This window comes from Schistocerca gregaria, chromosome 4 (assembly GCF_023897955.1).
Source record: "Schistocerca gregaria isolate iqSchGreg1 chromosome 4, iqSchGreg1.2, whole genome shotgun sequence".
Taxonomy (NCBI): Eukaryota; Metazoa; Arthropoda; class Insecta; order Orthoptera; family Acrididae; genus Schistocerca; species Schistocerca gregaria.
The window spans coordinates 550,557,125-550,581,147 of record NC_064923.1 but is presented as its reverse complement, the minus strand read 5'-3'; the positions used below and the strand labels follow the sequence as shown (position 1 = coordinate 550,581,147).

At 43.0% G+C, this 24,023-nt stretch overlaps 1 protein-coding gene across 1 annotated transcript in view; it reads right to left on the bottom strand.

The window, feature by feature from the left end:
* The window catches only part of LOC126267021 (putative serine protease K12H4.7), a 66,700-nt gene that overhangs the window by 23,914 nt on the left and 18,763 nt on the right, over positions 1-24,023 (bottom strand). Inside the window, exons 5-6 of the mRNA XM_049971794.1 lie at positions 17,222-17,357; positions 7,131-7,411 (exon numbers count right to left, since the gene is read on the bottom strand). Coding sequence (XP_049827751.1) covers positions 7,131-7,411; positions 17,222-17,357 — 417 coding nt within the window. The remainder of the gene's footprint in view (positions 1-7,130; positions 7,412-17,221; positions 17,358-24,023) is intronic.

Sequence of the window (24,023 nt, the reverse complement as noted above, 5' to 3'; positions counted from 1 at the left end):
ATAATTTTTCTACCGATCCACTCGCACAGCGCGTGGAAAAAGCGAGCACTTAAATCTTTCAGTGCGATTATGTCTGTTATTTTATGACGATGATCATTTCTACCTGTGTAGGTGGGCATCAACAATATATTTTCGCATTCGGAGGATAAAGTTTTTGATAGAAATTTCTTTCCTCCGTTGCTCCAGGTACAGATTATAAAGCTTCGGCATCACATATTCCTGTTACGGGCATTTGCATAACTGGTGAGCGATTTTGAAATTCCTGTTCACACTGCAATTCTCTGCTCCCGTATCTCCCTTGTGTTGTTTTGGTACTGATAGGGGTCGTGAGAGCGACATTCAGTTCTGCAGTGACCTTTGCAGCTGTCGTCTTAATTTTCGTCAAAATTCTCTTAAATAACCGTCTAACACGACACTCAACACCCACTTCCGTTCGCGTTGTTATTTAGCGGATGACGTTTTTCCGCTTTCTCTGTATGCTACTTTAATCTTTGATATGTTGCTAATCGGTGAAATGAAATGATGATGAAGACAGCACAACACGAAGTCCCTGAGCGGAGAAAATCCCCGACCTATCCCGTAGGACGCCAATCCGTCACGCTGACCACTCAGCTATTGCGGCGGACATCGGTTTAATAAGTTATGGTTGTAAAAAACTGACATGAATTATTTACAGAATGGAAGAACTGTTATAAGCCTACATCGGAAAGGTTATTTACGCTACGAATTATCTTAGAAGACATGTTAAAGAAGTCAAATCAATGTTTATGGCATTTCTGGATTCAGAGGGTGTTTTTAACGATGTTGACTGGAATACGCTTTTCGAAATTCTGATGGTAGCAGGGTTGAAATACAGGAAGCGAAAGGCTACTGACAACTTGAGCAAAAACCAGAATGCAGTTATAAGTGAAAGGGAAGCAATACCTGAGAAGAGAGTGGAACAGCTATTCAGTCTATGTACTGAGCAAATTAGGAAGTAATTAAAGTTTGTGGTTTACCGATGACGCTGTAATCCAATCAGAAACGGAGAAAGGACTAGGAGGAGCAATTTACCGGAATGGGCAACGTCTTGCAAAGACGTTACAAGAGGAGCATCTAAAAAATGAATGGGGGGTATTAGAATGTGGTCGAATTAACTCAGGCGGTGCTGAGGGAATCAGACTACGAAACACGACATTATAAACAGTAGATGTATTTTATCATTTTGGGAGCAAAATAATTGATTTAGAGAGGATGTAAAATGCTGCCTGGGATTGTCAACAAACGGAAGTTTGGAAAAGAGAAATTTGTTTGCACCAAACATAAATTTAAATACTCTGAAGTATTTTCTGAAGGTGTTTGTTTGTAAGTAATAATGCGCGGAGTTTAAACATGAATGATAAACATTTGAGGTAAAAAGTGAATAGAGCATTTGAAATGTAGTGCTACAATAGGATGCTGAAGATTAGATGGATAGATCGGATTACTAACGAGGAAGTATTAAATCGTATTCGGAAAGAAATGAGTTTATGGCACAACCAAATGGAAAGAAAAGGTCGATTGGTAGGATACCTCCTGAGGCAGCAGGGAATCGTCAGTTTGGTGAGTTAGGGAAGTGTGGGCGTAAAAACTGTAGAGGGAGTTTCGAATAGAGTAGGGGGTTCAAACGGATGTAGCTTGCAAGAGATGTGTGAAGATGAAGAGCCCTGCACGGAACAGACTTGCAGTGGAGAGCTGCATGAAACTGAAGACTACAGCAACAGCATGTATTAAGTATGAATGTTTTTCGTATCCCCGCCGGCGGACATCGCTGTGAATGAACTGAACTGGCTATCGTGGCGAAATACTGCGGACAACTGCCGTGATACGGGCAGATCCGCTAACGAAAACGTTTAATTGTGGGCAGTAATAAATCGAGCGGGCAAGCTTTAACGCCGAGTTGAGCCACCGTGGACCTCGCCATGCGTCTCGTCCCGTGTGCCGATGCTATGTTCTCAGTCGTCAGCCACCACGCCTACCGTGTGTTGTGTTTACTTTCGCGCACCTTGTATGACACCTTCACTAAAAACTACCGTTTTCGTGTAAAATTTTGTGTATGGTTGTGCAGAGGAACATACGAGTATAATAGATATTTTGAGTGAGGGCCAAAGAGTCCGTATGCTAATACACTCCTGGAAATGGAAAAAGGAACACATTGACACCGGTCTGTCAGACCCACCATACTTGCTCCGGACACTGCGAGAGGGCTGTACAAGCAATGATCACACGCACGGCACAGCGCACACACCAGGAACCGCGGTGTTGGCCGTCGAATGGCGCTAGCTGCGCAGCATTTGTACACCGCCGCCGTCAGTGTCAGCCGGTTTGCCGTGACATACGGAGCTCCATCGCAGTCTTTAACACTGGTAGCATGCCGCGACAGCGTGGACGTGAACCGTATGTGCAGTTGACGGACTTTGAGCGAGGGCGTATATTGGGCATGCGGGAGGCCGGGTGGACGTACCGCCGAATTGCTCAACACGTGGGGCGTGAGGTCTCCACAGTACATCGATGTTGTCGCCAGTGGTCGGCGGAAGGTGCACGTGCCCGTCGACCTGGGACCGGACCGCAGCGACGCACGGATGCACGCCAAGACCGTAGGATCCTACGCAGTGCCGTAGGGGACCGCACTGCCACTTCCCAGCAAATTAGGGACACTGTTGCTCCTGGGGTATCGGCGAGGACCATTCGCAACCGTCTCCATGAAGCTGGGCTACGGTCCCGCACACCGTTAGGCCGTCTTCCGCTCACGCCCCAACATCGTGCAGCCCGCCTCCAGTGGTGTCGCGACAGGCGTGAATGGAGGGACGAATGGAGTCGTGTCGTCTTCAGCGATGAGAGTCGCTTCTGCCTTGGTGCCAATGATGGTCGTATGCGTGTTTGGCACCGTGCAGGTGAGCGCCACAATCAGGACTGCATACGACCGAGGCACACAGGGCCAACACCCGGCATCATGGTGTGGGGAGCGATCTCCTACACTGGCCGTACACCTCTGGTGATCGTCGAGGGGACACTGAATAGTGCACGGTACATCCAAATCGTCATCGAACCAATCGTTCTACCATTCCTAGACCGGCAAGGGAACTTGCTGTTCCAACAGGACAATGCACGTCCGCATGCCACCCAACGTGCTCTAGAAGGTGTAAGTCAACTACCCTGGCCGGCAAGATCTCCGGATCTGTCCCCAATTGAGCATGTTTGGGACTGGATGAAGCGTCGTCTCACGCGGTCTGCACGTCCAGCACGAACGCTGGTCCAACTGAGGCGCAAGGTGGAAATGGCATGGCAAGCCGTTCCACAGGACTACATCTAGCATCTCTACGATCGTCTCCATGGGAGAATATCAGCCTGCATTGCTGCGCAAGGTGGATATACACTGTACTAGTGCCGACATTGTGCATGCTCTGTTGCCTGTGTCTATGTGCCTGTGGTTCTGTCAGTGTGATCACGTGATGTATCTGACCCCTGGAATGTGTCAATAAAGTTTCCCCTTCCTGGGACAATGAATTCACGGTGGTCTTATTTCAATTTCCAGGAGTGTATTTATGCTGACTGCATAAAATAAACGAGGGAGCGGCCTTAAATTTTTTCGAGGGCGGCTAGAAAATTCCTGGCTGTTTGCTTTTGTCTTTTACCATCCTGTTCTTGTAATATAAGCATCGTTCACTCTAACTCTGAATAATTTCTTATGTAGTGAACCATATTTCAGTCAAAATGTGTTTGGATACTTTGTCACAACACCAGTCCACGTATTTATATTAATATTCACTGTACTGCTAGTTCCGTTTGGCAACTTTTTGTGGGAGTGACGCAACCTTTCAAGTGTAACACTGATCCGCCATTGGCATAATTTTTATACTAACTTTGAATATCTTTTTTTCTCTTTACACTCTGAACCTGCATTCAGTCTAAGAAGAAAGCAGAGAATCTTAACTAATTACAATTTATGTGACAAGAGTTTGAGCACTTTTGCATTCACAATGGTATCCAGCATCAGGCTACCGCCCCGCCCCACCCGTCTTCTAACTTCAGGGTGGAACACATTGTGCGTACATTCGAGACAGAAATGAAGAACATGTCTGCCTCTTCCCGTGCTGATGCATTGTCGAGGATAGTGACGACATACTGGGCAATGTTAGTCAACAGCTTCAGTCGAGCAGAGCATTAGCATGGGCGACAGCCCCAGGACTTCTGGATTTTTTGCACCCTTATTCGCACGCCCTGGACCACCAATGCCTGCCGTGTTTTCCCTCTGAGGCTGCCGTTTTGGCCCAGTCTCTGGCTGGCAGCAAGGCCGGCTGCTCGATGTCGTGGTGGCCCGCAAGAGTCAGCAGTCGTTCGTGGTGGATGCAGACCTATCACGCAAACCAGTTGCACCTATACCCTGCTGGGTTATCACTGCCGTCGTCCTCCAGTCAACCGGTCCACAGGGCTGGTTGAAAATTTGTTCAAGGTGTAGACTACCACTTGCAACAGTGTGCTTCCCTATTGCCGCCCGTGTCGCACCGTGATCCGACCTCCATCCACCAGTAGCCTCAGGCCCCAGCTAAGCTTGCTTCCATGCCTCCCAATATGGGGCCCATGGACTCTGACTCGCCCTCCTTCTGCTCTGCCTTGTCCTCCTCCTCCACTTCCCGTCTCCCGTCTCTGGTTGATATGTTCTCGCCTCCAGCGTTTCTGGTGGACCAGACAATGCTTTAGGCTCAGTACCCTTCCTCCTCTCTGGCGGAGCCATTGGCATTGGCCATGTCTCCTTTTGCGGTAGGTCCCCTGCCCAGGACCCTTGGTTTCTCTCTAGTCCTGCACTGGAGGCTGTGGCCCAAACATGACGATTTTCATGACCTTTTCAGGGGGAAGAGATTTACGCTGTATGCTGTATTCTTGGTTTTCAGCTGCTTTAGTTTGACAGTGAGGAAGCTGTGCAGCGGATAGGCACTTGGTGCAGGGAGTGGCAACTGACCCTTAACATAGACGAATGTAATATACTGCGAATACATAGAAATAAGGATCCTTTATTGTATGATTATATGATTGCGGAACAAACACTGGTAGCAGTTACTTCTGCAAAATATCTGGGAATATGCGTACGGAACGATTTGAAGTGGAATGATCATATAAAATTAATTGTTGGTAAGGGAGGTGCTAGGTTGAGATTCATTGGGAGAGTCCTTAGAAAATGTAGTCCATCAGCAAAGGAGGTGGCTTACAAAACAAAACAAAAAATGGCTCTGAGCACTATGGGACTTAACTTCTGAGGTCATCAGTCCCCTAGAACTTAGAAGTAATTAAACCTAACTAACCTAAGGACATCACACACATCTATGTCTGGGGCAGGATTCGAACCAGCGACCGTAGCGGTCGCGTGGTTCCAGAATGTAGTGCCTAGAACCGCTCGGCCACTCCGGCCGGCGGCTTACAAAACACTCGTTCGACCTATACTTGAGTATTGCTCATCAGTGTGGGATCCGTACCAGGTCGGGTTGACGGAGGAGATAGAGAATATTCAAAGAAGAGCGGCGCGTTTCGTCGCAGTGTTATTTGGTACGCGTGATAGCGTTTCGGAAATGTTTAGAAAACTCAAATGGCAGACTCTGCAAGAGTGGCGCTCTGCATCGCGGTGTAGCTTGCTGTCCAGGTTTCGAGAGATTGCGTTTCTGGATGAGGTATCGAATATATTGCTTACCCATACTTATACCTCCCGAGAAGATCACGAATGTAAAATTAGAGAGATTAGAGTGGGCACGGAGGCTTTCCGGCAGTCGTTCTTCCCGCGAACCATACGCGAGTGGAACAGGAAAGGGAGGTCACGTAAAGTGCCCTCCGCCACAGAACGTTTGGTGGCTTGCGGAGTATAAATGTTGATGTAGAAGAAGAAAAAAATAACTTTCACTAACGTAATTTTCTAAAACTAATACGAGTTGGGAAGTTAACGGTTGTTTTAGTGATAATGTATCACTTGATAAAGTGGCAGTTTTGATTTATTCTATGTATTTTCAATTAAGTTAGCAATTAGTCTTCAAAAGCATCGTTTACATCTGTGAATCTAATTATATTCAGTTCATAAATATACAGTTTCTGGGTTTGTTGTAAATTTACAACTTCCATCAATTTTAAATAATGAACTATTTCACGATGGTGTTCGGCTGTTTAAGTGTACTCTTTGATGTAGTGCTACTTCCTACCTTGCAAGCCGCACCGGGTAGCCGCGCGGTCTAGGGCATCTTGTCACGGTCCCTGAGGCTCCCCCCCGTCGGAGGTTCGAGTCCTCCCTCGGGCATGGGTGTGCGAGTCATCCTTAGCGTAAGTTAGTTTAAGTTAGATTAAGCAGTGTGTAAGCTTAGGAACCGATGACCTCAGCAATTTTGTCCCATAAGACCTTACCACAAATTTCCAATTTTCATATATTGCAGCTGTGTCTGTACTGTTTTTACCATTGCAGTATCCATGAAATCAGTTGGAGATAGATAGCCTTTATGGCCACCACAGCATGCTCTGCCTTCAAATGCAGACTTGCTAGCGGAAAACCATATAATATAACTCTTCGGTCTATCTTCTGCGATCTTTGTTGAGGCTAAATACAACGAATGTAAGTGTCGTCTGATGTGCTGTGGCAGCTCTGACACAATACTTCGTCGGCAACTCAGCACACCTTTCTGCTGACTTACTCCACCGTCTAAGCTGAAGCGCTCGTGAACCGCTCTTGCCACCTCACAGGTGAAACAGGTTTGAAAGGCAGAATCTAGTGTTTTGGCCTTCATATCCCTCTACTATCTTTCGTTTCGGTGCCATCATAACCAGTGAGCCATTAGTCAGACGGAATACTTTGCTCTATTGACTGATTTTACGTAGCACAAACTCAGCACTCAACACGTAAGACGACGCTTTCACATTAATTTACCGCTTATATCACGGCTGTCTTCGCACTTCTTTCAACTTCGTTCATATTTCATTAGTTAATGAGGTTTTTTTTAACATGTTACGCAGCTCTCTCTATTTTCGCAGTTGCTCTTGTATCTCGCCCTAGAAACTGATTGAAAATAAAATTTATTGAACACAAAACTCGCTAAACAGAGCATTCCTTTTAGAATGTCACAATTAAACACAATACTTACTGATGTCAGCGCTCCATTCAGTGCTCTGGTAGTACTCGATAGAAGCTTCGTAGTCGGGATCGACGCACGATGACGCGTCATCGAATCCCAAGAAGTTGGTGAGGCGCTCCAGCGCCGAGTTCCCGCTGGCGCTCCTCAGCTCCTCGCAGTACTGCTCCACAGTGCTGCTTCCGATTCTGGAGACCGAGTTGTACTGCGCTGCCCCCGAGAACAGGTTAACGGCGAAGCTGGTCAGACCCGCCACGTCGTATTCTTGGGACACGTCCAATGGTGAGCAGAGCCTGCACAGTCAGTGGTCAACAGTTAATTTCTCTCCACTGTGCTGGAAACGCGTATGATGAGGACCTCAATGCCTCCAAGCAGTTAAATGTGTAGTTGTGATCTCCAGTCCAAAGACTGGTTTGACGCAACTCTCCACGCTAGTCGGTCTTGTGAAAGTATTTTCATATTTTCCTAACTACTGCAACCTACATCGATTTTATTAAATGACGTATTCTAAGGCTTGTCTCTGGTCCTTGATAGTTGGGACGAGTAGATTTTTCGGGGAGAGAGGAAGGGGAGACACAGTTGTCAGCTGGCAGGATGAGGGACTCGTGTAATGGGAACTGACTCAGGGAGGTGTGTGTACCTGATGGGGGGCGATTTGATGACACTTAATTGAAACATTTTTTACGTGGGCAACATGACTGTCAAGCGCTCCAGTGTTAGAATCAAAATTTAAAACAACACTGGAAGAACTAAAATCTAACACGATAGATGGATTACATAACATTCCACGAGAATTTCTAAAATCATTGAGGGAAGTGGCAACAAAAACGACTATTCACTTTCGACTGTATAATCTATGAATCTGGCAATATACCATTTGACTCTCAGTAATACGTAATCCACACAATTCCAAAGAGTGACAAGTCAACAGTGCGAGAATTACCACACAATTAGCTTAACAGCTCACGCATCCAACAAGAATAATACACAAAAGAATTTAAAAGAAAATGGAGGATGTATTAAATGACGATCAGTTTGGCTTTAGGAAAGCTAAAGGCACCAGAGAGTCAGTTCTCACGTTAAGATTGATAATGGAAGCGAGACTAAAGGAAAATCAAGACAAGTGCATAGCATATCTCGACATTGTCAAATGGTGCAAATGTTCAAAATTTTGATGAAAACTGGGGTAAGCTGTAAGAAGGGTCGGATAATATACAACATGTACAAGAGCCAAGAGTGAATGGTAAGACTAGAAAACCAAGACAGAAGTGCTCGGATTAAAAATGGTGTAAATGTCATCTTTCGCCCCTGTTGTTCAGTCTATACATTGAAGAACCAACGATGGAAATAAAAGAATGGTTCAAGAATGGGGTTAAAATTCAAAGTGAAAGGCTATTAGTGACAAGATTCGCTGATGACACTGCTCTCCTGAGTGAAAGTGAAGAAGAATTACATGATCTGCTGAATGGAATGAACAGTCTAATGAGTACATAATATAGATTGAGAGTAAAGAAAGACGAAAGTAATGAGAAATAGCAGAAATGAGAACAGCGTTAACCTTAAGATCAGGATTGGTGATCACGAAGTAAATGAAGTTAAGGAATTGACCTACTAGGTAGCAAAATACCACGTGACGGACGGATCAAGAAAGACATCAAAAGCAGACTAGCACTGGCAAAAGAGGCATTCCTGCCCAAGAGAAGTCTCCTAGTACTAAACTTACGCCTTAATGTGAGGATGAAATGTCTGAGAATGTGCGTTTGTAGCACATTATTGTATAATAGTGAAACGTGACCTTTGAGGAAACCGGAAAAAGAAGAGAATCGATGCGTTTGACATTGGGTGCTACAGAAGAATGTAGAAAATTAAATGGACTGATGAGGTAAGGAATGCGGAGATTCTCTATAAAATCTGCGAGGTAAGCAATATACGGGAAACACTGACAATAAGAAGGGACAGATGATAAGGAATCTGTTAAGACATCACGGAATTGCTTACATGGTACTAGAGAGAGCTGTAGACGGTAAAAAGTATACAGGAAGAGCGCAATGAAAAAAGACTGTTCTAAACGAGTACCAACCCCATGAATGTTAATGTTCTCTACAAGGTCTGATTGGGAAATTTCGACTGCTTTCCCTAGCTTTTTCGTAGAAAAAGGAGCATACTGGTTTATCGTATTGGCAACAGCATTCAACCTTCCCTCCAAGTGGAGCTCGAGAGTTATGGGAGTTCAGGAGTGAACTCAGAGAGATTTCACTTCTAGGCTATCATCTGGCGCTTACTGGTACCCTGTCATTGCACTTAAAGAATATAAGGTTCGCTCAGGCAGTAGTGTAATCTGTCTTCTGAGCAGTAGACACTTAACCCGCTTGCTTATGCATCTTGATAGCTCAGTTATCTATGTTAAATATTTGTCTTATTTATCGACCTGTAGCGAGTTTCTCAGATGCGGAAACTTCATTCATCCTCCCTGCAGTCTTTTGATTAAATGTGAGTCCCACAGTGTCTGGAGTCATTTTATTTTAGTAGCCTACAGTTTTCCTAACGCTGCTCTGAATTATTTAGTGTCAGTTGTTCACTTGATTGGATTATTTAAGTTTTGTATTCTCTATCCGAATAACATTTTGAGACCTCTAATGTACTACAGCTTCCCTATTGTTAGGCGAGACTCAAATAATAAATCTAACCACCTGAATTTGCAGGATAATTACTTCATTGACGAGTTTCCGTTGTCTGCAGTAGCCAAGTACTATTTTTAAAATTATAGGAAATGCAGAGGTCGTAACGAGTGTCAAATGCTCACATGTTTTACTGCAGTAGTAGTTGGTGCACAAGTTAATGAGCCTTATTTCGACCTCTTATATGTCTCTTAAATGTGTCATTATTCAGATGCATGAATAGAGCGACAAAGTGTCCCTCTGAAACTTCCGCGCTCGGCAACACCCGCAGTGCCACTCACGCACGGTTGTTAAGCCCTTTAGAAATTTTTCCTGTCAGATTCAGCTTCGCAGCCACTCTTGAGCCTGAAGGTAGGGAAGCAGCATCAAAGGTGTGTCGAAAGGGTTGGCTGAGCCCCAGAACTAGAGCACCTGCAAGGTTGAATGTGTGTGAAAGCTTCTGGCAGGTACAGTCATACTCAAAAGTATCCGAAAGACCTGAATTGCATTTCGCCTGTTTCACATGCAACCGGCATAACGCAGCTGTCTAGCAGGTCGTCTAATCGCTCCTTGGTACAGCCGTTTGACAATTGAAAATGGTTGCAACAAGTCACCACTAGAAAACACTACTCTGTATCGCAGTAACTCATGATGTAAAGTAATACAACGATACTACAAATATCAGGGAACACCTAAAGATTTCATTGTGTATTATCAAGCTCTAGCATGAGCATGAGAACACCAGCAGGGTGGATAATAATTTTGATTTTTTCATTCGTTGTCAACACTAACGATTTCTGACGTTTTTTACTCCCAGTGGGACACAGAACTATTTGCGAGATCACTGTAAGTTCAAGATGTTATTCCGAGTTGCTGGTGGAGAAAAACTCGGTAGCTGACGTCTCTTTGTGTGTAGTCAACAACGATATGTGTGGGGCTCTATTCCCAGTGAGGACTGAACTCTTCGTCATATTATTTCTAGTTCAAACATGCTCACATGTCGCTGCTAGTGCAACAAACCCATATTTAACGTTCTTTTTCTCTAAAATATAACAGCGATAGTTGCCGGCTTGGAGTCCTGGGAAGGAAAAAATTAATGTTTCTTCTCGTCATTTCAGTTAAAACATATAGCTACTGGCAAGGAAATCCGATATGTCACAGCTGGTTGTGTTTCGATATCAATCCGATTAGGTTCTGGGTTCGAATCCCTGTCCAACACAAAGCTTTACCTCACTGCATTTCATGTAAGTTACTTGTGAAGAAGCAATATTTAACATCTCTCGTAGTTCGTTAAGAGGGACAATAAATGCTGCGTAGGAATTCGCGTCTGTTAAAATTGTTTGTGTTATGTAATTACTAACTGATACTGTCTGAAATCGAGGTATGTCACTCTCTGTATGCCTAATCAGGAAACTGTTAGTTTCCGTCAGTCACGAAATCCTTGCTTTGTCTGCATGACGTGGGTTTGTATCCATATGCAGAACGAGACGGTTCGTCGTGTCACTTCAATTTCCTACATGTTCTCAACTAGCTGCTTGTGAATAACTTAAATTTTTAATGTCATTTTGTGTTAAATAATATGTTCGGTATGTTACTTTAAAGAGGAAATCATGAATATAACGAACTTACTACGTGCATTACCTATCTGTCGTAATAATGAGATTGGTAACATTTCAGGTATGTCATTTATCGTAATAAATGTGAGCTTACAAACCTTAAGGACAGTCTTATCTGTGATAAGGTGTTCCCTGATATTTGTAGCTTCGAGGTATTACTTTACATCTTGAGTTACTGCGATACAGAGCAGTGTTTTCTAGTGGTGACTTGTTGGACCAATTTTCAATAGTCAAACGACTGTACCAAGGAGCGATTAGAGGTTCTGCTATTCAGCTGCGTTATGCCGGTTCCATGCGAATCAGGCGAAATGCAATTCAGGTCGTTCGGATACTTTTGAGTATGACTGTGCATTTGTAACATGCTCTACAATTGTTTGTGGGTGGCAACGAGGGTGTTGCCCAACTGGGGTGGGGGGGGGGGGGGGTTCTTAAAGGGACCCTTCGACGTTCCATTCATGCTCATTTATTTTAATGTTGCACATCCCAGCGATTACTCCTCAGGAGGGCGCGAAACAGGAAGATTGGAAAACCAGAAACGCCCTTCGCTACTTTGGATCACGTGCATATTTCGACGAATGGTTTTGAACATTCCTTAGTGGTTCCACTATGTATACCTGAGAAAGAATTGCGGTCACGTTACATTCCAAAGGCGTGAGATCACTTTCAACGGGGTAACAGCCCCACAGTGTTCTTAGAGTAGGTTTGACACGCCCAAGAGGGCGGCAGCAGCGTCGGGTACCCTGAATAACGTCGTCCTGTCGCTCACTGCACTGTGAACTTTCGTTTTCGACCACGAAATTTGTATTAATCAAAGCCGCAATGCAAGGAGTGGTTTCATTCATGCCTTTTTTGCCACCCGTTGAGGCCTTTTCGTATTGATTCTGAGCGGAGGTGTGTCTGAAATGTGACGTCACAGGGCGTCACGATTTTGCACTATTACAGAGGTAGGTTTTAAGCACAGTTGAGCCGAATTTCAAAGTTATGCATCGGAATGGAAGACAGTTATGGGGTTTCGAAAAAGTGATCCTTTTATTTTGTTGTGCAGTGTAGTACAATTCGGGACATGAACAAAGACATTGTTTGCTTCATTAAAATGGAGAGTGCGACCTAGAATTCGCTGTGCGAAAAGCAAATGACACTAGTGTTCACTCCCTCAACAAGCAGCGTCTGACATGTGCTTTGTTTATGACCGTGGCATAACATAAGCTCTCCTGCAATTATACTTGTTTAAAGGGAAATGGTAAATTGTTAGGAATAAGCAGGATTCAGATCTTAAATCTCGCTCTCCCATGCCGCTTTGCGCCAGAATTTCCGCTTTTATGATGTTACGTCGGAAGACAAAACTTAAAGCCATTATGAATGAAGGGTTCTAAGGAGCGAGATAATTAATGTCTCCGTCACGCATTTACTTGAGGAACGATTTTACAAATAGCGAGATAAAGCCCGAGGTTCTCAAGCAGCAGCAAGTATCGCCTCACAGCCTTCATTGTATTCTTTAGACAGCATAGCCTCTCTGATGTATCCAGAAAGACTCAGTTTTTTTGTCAAACGAAACTAAATTAAAATATAAGGAATAGGCACCCAAATCATAAAGCAAACTTAATACACACTTTTTTCTAACAAGCAATAAAAATAAATAAAGCCTATCGAAAGAAGAAAAGTGCAATCGTTAAGTTCCTAATATACAAGGCGAAATCAGTATTAGCCAAGTAAATTCGCTGTTCGATTGTATTCGTAAAAATAAGAGTGCTTCGCTTAATTATGTCCATGACGCAAAGTTCCGAAAATACACCTGTCACTGAGTTGACAAAAACTACCATCTATGGTTTCTTTCGTGTACTACTAAACAAACGGAGCCATCCATTCATTCTTTGGTGTACTGCGTTGTGATGATTAAACATCAGAACTACAAAGCCGAGCATGCGATTTTAGATAAATCTTTCAAATACAATATTTTTTCCGTGTTCCGGTTCCAATGAAATAAAGCTTATATGCTGCCACAAACTACGCTCATGTTATTTGGAACAACTCAAAGAAAATTCGTCAGGTAGTTTTCGAGAACAGCATGTTCAAACAGACATAAGGGGTGTAGATAAAACCTAAAAATCTATTTTCATTATCCGTGGTTCAGTTCTGATAAATAAAGCCTGTGCGTTGCCCTAAGCTACTCTTGTTACCTGTAAATCCCCATGAAAATTCTCCCAGTAGTTCAAGAGATTAAAGTGTTCAAACACACAAACAGACAGATACAAGGTTTTACAGTTTCACTAATAGCATGGGTTCCGTAGACGTATTTAACAGGTCAATGATTTCACCTCCACCGTGTGAATATGAGTGTATTCCCTTAGTTATAATGTACTTTAATGGAATCATAAACAAACACTTTGAGAATTAAGGTAGGAATACGTATGGAGTAATAAACCGTTGAAAGTATTCAATAACACTGTTAACGCAGTAGTACTGTTTGTGAAAACTGCAACACACTGAAACTTGTGCATTCTACGGAACAGACATGATATTGTAAGAAGTGTATGGCAAGTATAAAATGAGAAACATTGAGCGATAGCACATACATTTATACATAAAATAGCTGTCAAGTGAAAAAATTAAAGTTCCTTGATGTAGATAACCACGAGCATCAAGTGACTTCACAGATATCATTTGAGGATGAATGGGTGTCTGTGTGAAATGCAGTATCGAGCCTAGCACCTCCTTCTGCTAGTTACACTTTCCTTAAAATGACTTTGGCTGAATGGACGTAGCTCCAACTGGAAGTCTTCAGACGCTATACCTCTTCAGTTTTATTCGAAAACTTGGAAGTGAAATAAATGAACTATGTTCAACTGTTAAACACGATATTCCATAGCCGACAAGCCACGTAGCACGAACGGCGAACGATGGTATGTAAAATGGGTGAAGTATTGCGGAAAACATTTTGAGTATGACTGCAATGGCGATTTGTGATCAGAAATGAGCTTCAACACGGTCATTGACCTTGAACACATGATTTCATCATGCCCCCCCCCCCCCCCCTCCAATCTCTTTTTCCTCTTCTCCCAACGCCATCGCCCTCACCTTTCCAACCTTCCTTTCCCCTCTAAATCAATTAAAGCTAGAATTAATCCTTCAGACACAAACTAGTATTCTAGTGGCCATTAAAATCAGTCTATTACAATGTAAACAGAAAGCAGCCGTCTTCATTGTGCTCAAAAGAATCCAAACAATCTGAATTTTATGCGCCATGTTAAAAAGTATTTATCCAGAAACTTACAGAAAGGATTAACTACAGTTACTTCATACCTGTAATACATCAGTAAAATACACACACAATACAGAGCTTGCCGTTATTCCGTGAAGACTTCACAATTGTAACCTCTTGATGCCTCGACACATAAACCATCTAAAGTATATATGAGAGAGGATGATGGATGAATTACAACATCAATTCATGCCTAAGGGAGCTTTAAAACGACCTCCTATCAAACAAGTGTATCACTGGACGAAACAGTCGTGGTCTAGAGTGAGAGGAGAGATTTTTGTTAAATCGTTCTGGAAGTGCGGCATAAGTAACACGCTCGATGGCAGTGAAGATCGTCTGATGCATTAAGAGGACAACGATGTCGATGAAGAACAAGAAGACAAAGTACTACAACAACAACAACAAGCAGGGGAAAAAATTCAGATGACGATTTTCAGAGATTTTAGAGATCAGATCTGCTTTATGAACTAGGAATTTTATTAAAATGGTTTTGCGGTCTATGAATAAAATGGTTAAAAATGTCATTTAAAACTGCTTAAGAATTAAGGGCGCCTTATAGCCCATAGCTTATTATAATCCATGAAATACGTTGCTACTGTTCAGTACATTGTTTCATCGAAATGTCATGTAGTCTCCACTGTTTGAAAGGTATGTTAGCATTATCAGCGAACGGTGACAAACATTTTTCACTGTAATATAAAGTTCTATCCTAACCTGGAATCGCTATAATGATTGGGAGACTTTGAAAATGGGTAGCTGACAGCTTAAAAACTTCGCTTTGACTTATATGAACATGTATACTCATGTTTAGCATGTTATTTCATCGAAGTGGCATGTGTTTTGTACTGCAAGATAAGGAAGGTGGGTAATTAAAAGCATACCAACCCTCATTTCTTAAGTATAGGAACTTATATTACTACAGTTCCGTATGCAGTTAGAGAAACATGTTCCAACAGCTGTATTTTCCCAGCGATTTTATTGTTGGTATGGAAAATCGCCCTTTGACGTATCAACAAAAACCATTTGCCCGTGGCATTCTGGTCATACTGCCGTGCTAAATACATTCCGAGAATGGGAAGATGTACGAACGAATGGTAAACTGGCTGGAAATCCTTTTTATTCTTATCATACTGCTATGCTTAATGTATTCCAAGCATGGGAAGATGTACGGACGAGAGAACTAGCTAAAAGTGCCTTATCGAGCACAAGATGTTTTCAGTGCCAACGTTGTGGAATAACATTGTTTACTTTAATAATTCTCGTCAAGTTCACTTTCAGCTGTAAATTAGATCAGCAGTAGCGGCCATGTCTGTTTTTCATTGTTGTTGTTGTGGTCTTCAGTCAAAATACTGGTTTTCTGCAGCTCTCCCTGCTTCTCTATATTGTGCAAGCCTCTTCATCTCCGAATGACTACTGCAACCTACATCTTTCTGAATCTTCTGAGTGTATTCATCTCTTGGTCCCCCTCTACGATTTTTACCCTCCACGCTTCCCTCCAGTATTAAATTGGTGATCCCTTGATGCCTCAGAACGTGTCCTACCGACCGATCCCTACTTCTTGTGAAGCACCGCAAGGAAATCAATTTCTCAAAATTCCGTAAACTCGGGCCAAGACATTGTGTTTCTTTGGTTCCCCAGGTGTTCACTCAGCGAGTGCTTGCACAGTTCACCAAAATACCAAATTGATGCTTGCTAGTTGCACCATTGGCAAGGACTATACATTTTTGTTTGGCTTGACGGTGAACACCACTTAAATGGAGAAACTTGCATGATTCATCAGTGTCAGAACTGCTCTGGAGGACGTGCACTTGACCCACACCTTGCCGATCTATGCAAAGACGAAAATCTTGTCAGATGAAATGGAAAGATCAACCGAATGCAATTTGTTACAGAGTTTCAAGCAACAGTCTTGATTTACCTAGGTGAGCCATGCTTGCTGATTTTCCTAGCTGATTTGCTGGAGTTGTACTAATCGCATAGATTTTTAACATATTTGTTTCAAATTTGATTATGCTTCTTTAAAAATCTTTTCTTATTTGATCTTTCCAAAGACTAAAAAACAGTCAGGTGAATGGCTTTTTGATGGGGGAGAATTGTAAATTTTACTGAATCTCAGGCCCTGACTCGACGAAATTTAGTTTCGGTAACTGTTTTTCCATAGCGAATCCGTAGTATTATCAGAGGAAAAGAATGAAAAGTCACTATCCATCAGGTTCTCCTCCTGTGCACATCTGCTCCTTTACCCTAATCCCATCTCCCCGTCTTTCCTTTCTCTGTCCATTACCTCCTCCCTCTTTCTCTGTTCATTACCTCCTCCCTATTTCTCTGTTCATCTCTTCCTCCCCTATGTCTCTGCCTGACTCTTCCTCCCCCTTTCTGTGTCCATGTCCTCCTCTTTCCTTTCTCTGTCTATCCGCTCTCTCCTCTGTCCATTTCACCCTCCTCCATCTCTGTCCATTTCGTCGTTTTCCTTTATCTCTCCAAGGCATCACACCCACGTGTGTTAGTCACAAACAGCAAGCAATCAAATGCTACTACTAGCTGGAATGGGCAGTAAAGCGGCCAACTCACCCGAACAGCTCGCTGATGGCGGACACGCCGCCGTCGCTCTGCAGCAGCTGCTCGAACTCCTGCGTGGCTTCAGCCACTGCAGAGACGCACTCCGAGTCGAACGTCTGCATGCTCTCGGTCACGACCTCCAGGTACTCTGCAACACAAGTCGCGCCGCGTCAGTCGTTTGAAGGTTTTCGTTCCACTGCTTTCCTTTCCGCACTGGCTTTCCAAGCTAACAAGCAATAAATTCCAATTACTTTGTGGAAGAAACAAACGCTTCATTTATTTTCACCATCGTTGCATAGCACTCAGTTCTTGAAATATTACTCAGCAACATGAAACACGATTGTTTTGTTTGTGTGTGGTTTTTTTTTCAGAAAAGAGCAAAATTGGTGTTGACAAAGAGAAGCAGTTATGCTTGACATCGAGTTTTTTTTTTAAGTGATGAGTCCTTGTTATTCTGGAATTAACACCAGATTTAATTCTTATAACACCCTTACGCTACCGTTTTTCTTAGACAATGATTCAGGAAGTAGTTGGTAAACTGAAATATAAAGAACGAACAAATTTTCCATTTTTAAATCACAACCAAGTTGTAAGTAGGCTGTTTAGGTTTTTATATTGGAAACGCCAAGTAGCGCTCTGTATGAAAATCACTGGCTGTGCTGTGTGCAGTCTGTGTCTGGTTTGCATTGTTGAAAAATTCTCTATTGTAGTGGGCAGTTAGATGTGAACAGCGCGTAGCTTTTTCGCAGTTGGAGTTGAGCCGCCAGCAGTGGTGGATGTGGGGAGAGAGATGGCGGAGTTTTGAGAGCAGATGATCTGGACGTGTGTCCATCAGAGACAGTAAATTTGTAAGACTGTATGTCATGAACTGATGAGTATTGAACACTGTTAAGGTAAATACATTGTTTGTTCTTTATCAGAATCTTTCATTTGCTAACTATGCCTATCAGTAGTTAGTGACTTCAGTAGTTAGAATGTTTTATTTAGCTGGCAGTATTGGCGCTCGCTGTATTGCAGTAGTTCGAGTAATGAAGATTTTTGTGAGGTAAGTGATTCATGAAAGGTATAGCTTATTGTTAGTCAGGGCCATTCTTTTGTAGGGATTATTAAAAGTCAGATTGCGTTCCGCTAAAAACATTGTGTGTCAGTTCCAGCACAGTAATTCATTAATTTTTCTAAGGGGGACGTTTCAAAGAATGCAGCACATGTGGCCTAACTAAGGTGTTTCATTAATTAATTCTAAGATGCAGATTTCCCAGTTCTATATTACTCTCAAAAACTTTCTGCCTCCTATGTATCATTGTGTGAATAGATTATTTTATAGCTTGTAAAGTCCTGTGAGGAATACTCAGCTGTAGGTACTGAATCTTATCAAAATTTTAGAGATGGTTCATTTGTCTTGAAGAAACTGTTAATTTTTCAAATATTTTGCTAGTATTATTTTCAGTATTTTTATCATATGCAGAAGGGTGAAAACTATAATCTGCTGACAATGCAGGCAGGAATTCATTTGTCTTCATCAGAAACAACAGAGTACCAAAAATAGAATCCTGTGGTACACCTTGTCCAATAATTTGAAGTTCTGAGTGCCTATTGCTATGTGAGCAACATGGAACTGATGCCCACAGAAGATAAAAACCACGAACCTGCTGTGTCTCTTATTCCACGTTATTTTAATGAATGCATGAGGACATCATGATAGGTCGCAATACATTCCCATTGTTAATAATTACTGATTTATTCACTATAGTATGTCAAGTGTCATGATAAATATAATCTGTTCTGTTCACACTCCTTTTTGAAAGCAAAATTGATTGCTGCTAATACGTTTTTGTTTATTCAATGGCTATAAACTCTGTTATATATTATCTTCTCAATTTGTCTTTTGAATATACTGTCAATTATAAGACAGTATGGCAAATCCTTAATAATGTTATGTTTCTTTTTTTAATAAAGTGGTTTGACAACGGTATCTTTAAACCTGGCAACAGAGTGACAGAGTGATGAATAAGATTATTGAGCTTCTGCGCCAGTCCTTCCCTAAGGAAATCGCCAATAAGCTTCGGCCACGAGCAGCAGAATCAAGGCTCTATAGCTTACCAAAGGTTCACAAGGGGGATGTTCCTCTACGTCCTGTTGTAAGCAACATAGGCACACCAACGTACCGGCTGGCCAAACCGGCTGGCCAAACGTCTAATGGAAGTATTAAGCCCCTACATGGGTAAATGTCAGCACCATACAAGGTACTTTGTGTATGTCATTCAACAGGTGTCAGAACTACGCCTCCGTGAACAGGACCTTGTGGTGAGCTTTGGTGTGGTATCCCTCTTCACTAGAGTGCTGCTCGGTGATTCCCTCAAGTTTGCGAGAGAGAAGTTCAAGTTGTTAATGACTAATCTCTTCGAATTTGTGTTCACAACAACATTCTTTCTCGTCAGGGGTGACTATTATGAACAAACGGATGGTGTGGGGTGTCCACTGTCAATAGTTTAAACAAACTTGTTTATGGAGGACTCCAAGAGAAAACTCTAGAAACAGCTGCACTGAAGCCTACGTTCTTTTTAAGATATGTTGACACTTTTGTGGTGTGGCCACTTGGGAGTGAAAGACATCAGGAGTTCTCCAGCATCTGAACTTTTGGCAGCCCAGTATCAGAACATGGAGGTGGAAGAGAAATGGAGAACTCCCCTTTTTTGGACCTTTCAGTCAAGCGCAGAACGAACGGCACATTAGGACACTGTGTGTACAGGAAGCCCATCTCAGGAAACGCGTTCCCTATCAGGTATGGTGAAAGATGACTTGGGGCTCCGTAAACCAGGCGTTTACCATATTACATCTAAATGTGATAAGAGTTATATCGGGGAGACAATTGAAGAAAGATGCAAGGAACACAGAAGACACACAAAAATTAAGCAACCAACAAAATCTGCAGTTGCAGAACACTGCATGGCTACAGGGGACTCCATAAAGTATGATGAAACGGAAGTGCTAAGGTAGACCTCATCGTTTTGGGATTGTTTTCTGAAGGAAGCTATTGAAATACGAGTGGCTGATGGGCTGATCAATGGAGACACTGGGTGCACTCTTGGCATAGCTGGAACGCAGCACTCAGTCACTTAAAATCTCAGCGTCGGCCGAGAGCGACTTCCGCACCGGACGCAGGCCACAGGAGTACCGACGCACCAGGGTTCACGCCCAGCTTCCTGCAGCAACGTCTCCCTCTCCCCACCCCCTCTCCTCCCACCACTCCTCCCGTCACAGCTTGCGGCCAGTAGTGGAGGAAGGGACGAGGGGCAATAAGAGTATAAAAGAGGGCGACTGTAGCAAAGCCGCTCATTCTACAGGTATCACCTGACGATGACGGCAAGGTAAGCTGTCGAAATATCGCGTTACGACAGCGACTGCACCCGACTGGACAACCGAGAACAATACAAACAGTTTTGATCGTGTATTATACTTCACTGCCTGGAGCTCAGAACAAGAGGGTTCCACTGACGCCTCACCTAGATGTTGTGAGACTTCTCCTGAAATCCAGACAAGTACTATGTAACTGGAGCGTTTGCTTCGCTCCGTAAGGATGATCCTGTTCAGTGTCAGAGAGCAAGGAGCCAATACCGAGCACTGAACGCCCGAGGCACTTGAGCCAAGGCTTTCTGGCATTCCTATTGCAAACAAGTGGGATTGTTGTTGGGTTGCAGCCTTCTCGACAACTCAGGATGCAGATAACAACTTGAAAGGATTCTGACAAGCTTCCAAACCAACATCCGACATGAAAGCCGCAAGGGAACCCGCAATCCAGGGTAAGAAGTGCCGTAACACCAAACAGTGTAAGAACAATGCGAGAGTTCTCATGCTGCTCTTCTGCTGCTGCCCAGGGACTTTTCGACTCGCAAGTCCGACAATTTTAGGACCCAGCAGAAAAACTGGTAGAAGTTGACAGCTGGTGTGAGTCGTTCGGTGGGTGAGACCCCGAACTGAGTCCGCGAACGAGAAAGATGATACAATAGGAAATTCGGAACTATGGAGGACAGAGTGCGGAAAAATCAACTAATCTGCCGAACAGCGCATTCTAGTAATCGATCAGTAAAACGAGGGACTAGAAATGCCCGAGAAGAAGTTATTTGCAAATGTTCTAAATTTGATTTCTGGGGGCATATCAGTTCACTGTCAACTCCGTTTTTAGAGTCGTATGCTTGCATTCATCCTGATGTCCAACCTCACTTTATGGCATCTTTGCTTTCCACTCCATGTCGCAAGGACTTTCTTGTGCTCCAGTGCTTTAATCTTGAAGCATCTGACTGTGTATCCAAAGAAGAGCGGCGCGTTTCGTCACAGGGTTATTTGGTAACCGTGATAGCGTTACGGAGATGTTTAACAAACTCAAGTGGCAAACTCTGCAAGAGAGGCGCTCTGCATCGCGGTTTAGCTTGCTCGACAGGTATCGAGAGGGTGTGTTTCTGGATGAGGTATCGAATATATTGCTTCCCCCTACTTATACCTCCTGAGGAGATCACGAATGTAAAATCAGAGAGATTAGAGCGCGCACGGAGGCTTTCAGACAGTCGTTCTTCCCGCGAACCATACGACCATACGAGACTGGAACAGGAAAGAGAGGTAATGACAGTGGCACATAAAGTGCCCTCCGCCACACACCGTTGGGTGGCTTGCGGAGTATAAATGTAGATGTAGATATTTCATATCTGACCTCACGTTCGCAATACTATGTTGACACAGCCCCTGCACGTTAATCAGTACAGACAATAGACATCCTGCATCCCGAATGGCCTCTACCTGAAGGTATTAGGCCGGCTGCAAAAAAATATAAGAAGGAATTACACTGCAGAGTGCGTCTTCTCAGAGGGATATAACACGCCTAGAAGCCACACAGCACCAGAGAATATCGACATGTTGCGCCAACATAGAGCCTGCCGCCCTTGCTCGCACATAACACTGACTCCTTCCTGTGGCGGGATAGCGTGATTTTTCTGTCCCCCCTCCCGCCCCCCCCCCCCCCCACCTTACTTGCCCAATTATTCACTCGTGTCTTTGCCCAATCAAACTGACCTTGAGCTGACATTTATATTGTTGATCCGTTAATAATAATGTTAATAATAATGTTGTGTACATAGTTCCGCGTAGTCAGCGCGTACACAACTTTCCCACTAGAGCGCGCCCTGCTAAGCACAACAGCGCAGGCGCAGCACTCGTCCATCTCCAAACTACGAGATGGCGCTGCCTTAGAATGGGCCAAATTCTGCTTCCACCGATCCGCGTATTAATATGTAATGCAGCTAATGAGATTGCTGCTAACGTAGAACCTTTTCTCCTCAAGGATCACACTCGTGCAGTGATACCTGAACGATCGACGTATTATAACGAGTGTTCAGACCTCTGATTAGTCAGTCTGCAGTAGTCTGTACGAGTCTGCATTTATCTGCACCTGTCTGTACCAGTCTACATTAGTCTGTACTAGTCTATAGTTAAGTTTCAGTCTGCGCCTAATAAGATTATGATATTCCTGTACATAGCCATGAAGATAAATGTATAGACACTTTGTCAAATATCAGAGATATGTGAGAATAAGATTAACGTACCAAGACCAAAGGAACTTCGGATTGTCAATTGTAAACAGCATCCAGAATCAAGTTACGTAATGTCTATGCATTTATTATTTTAATAAATGTGTGTGAAAATTAATCAAGTTCTGTTTAAAGTTGGTCACCGTCAATCTGCTACTCTAAGTGTGCAAGTGGCATTTCTATCGTCTGACCTAACGGCAGAAGATAAACACGCCACGATAAGACATATTGCTGAAGCTCGCCTACTTCATTAGAGCGACAAGTGAAATAATCTGATGGTGTGTGTACCGAAGGTCTTACAGTAAGCACACCACAAATAATAATAATAATAATAATAATAATAATAGCAGATAATAAATGTAAATATTCCCATGTTTTTATCATTTCGCCACGTTTTTATTTGGTAGCTTTCTGACAGTCTTTTCGGTATAAGTTTTGCGTTCATTATTAGCTAACTTTCCGATGAGCTAGAAACTAGAAATTGTAAATAAAGCTCAGAACTGGATGAAAATGCATTATTAACTCTGTCTTGTCGGGTGGATGGTGGTGGGTATTCTGCTTACTGCAGTCATTTCCGAATGAACGAGGCACTTGAAACGTTCAGCGTAGCTCAGAACCGTAGGACAATGCCATGTTAAGTCACTGTCTTGTCTGTTGTGTGGCGAATTGTACTTTATCTGTCACTATCATTTCCTCCTTTTCAAGATCCAGTCGTGAATATTTTGCGGGAAGAATGATTGCTGATCCCTTGGCGAGAGTTCAACCTTCACGGTCTTTTCGCGACACATACATAGGAGGAAGCAATAAGTTGTTTGAGCCATATAAAAAGAAACTGAATTAAACCTGAAATTTAAATGTCTCTGTAAAATATGAAATCGATGAAAAATTTCACACACACGAGACTAAAAAGCAGAAAATAATTATTTAAAGAAAAGTGATTTTTAAATGTACCTGGTTTTTAAATCAGTCTAAAGAGTGTACAGTAATTTCTCCTAACCACCAGCAGACTCCTAAACACATACCGATAGTCCTGGAAAGTTAAGACAAAGGTCACAAGTTCGAGTCCTTGTCTACCACAAAGTTTTAATTTGCCAAGAACTTTCGTATCAGCACACACTCAGCTGTGTAGCGCAAATTCATTCTGGAATATATGTGTTTTGTTGTATTTGTCTTTCTTCTTGAGAAAAACGGTAGAAAAATTTTAAAACGGTTTATCACTGGACTTTTAGTGATTA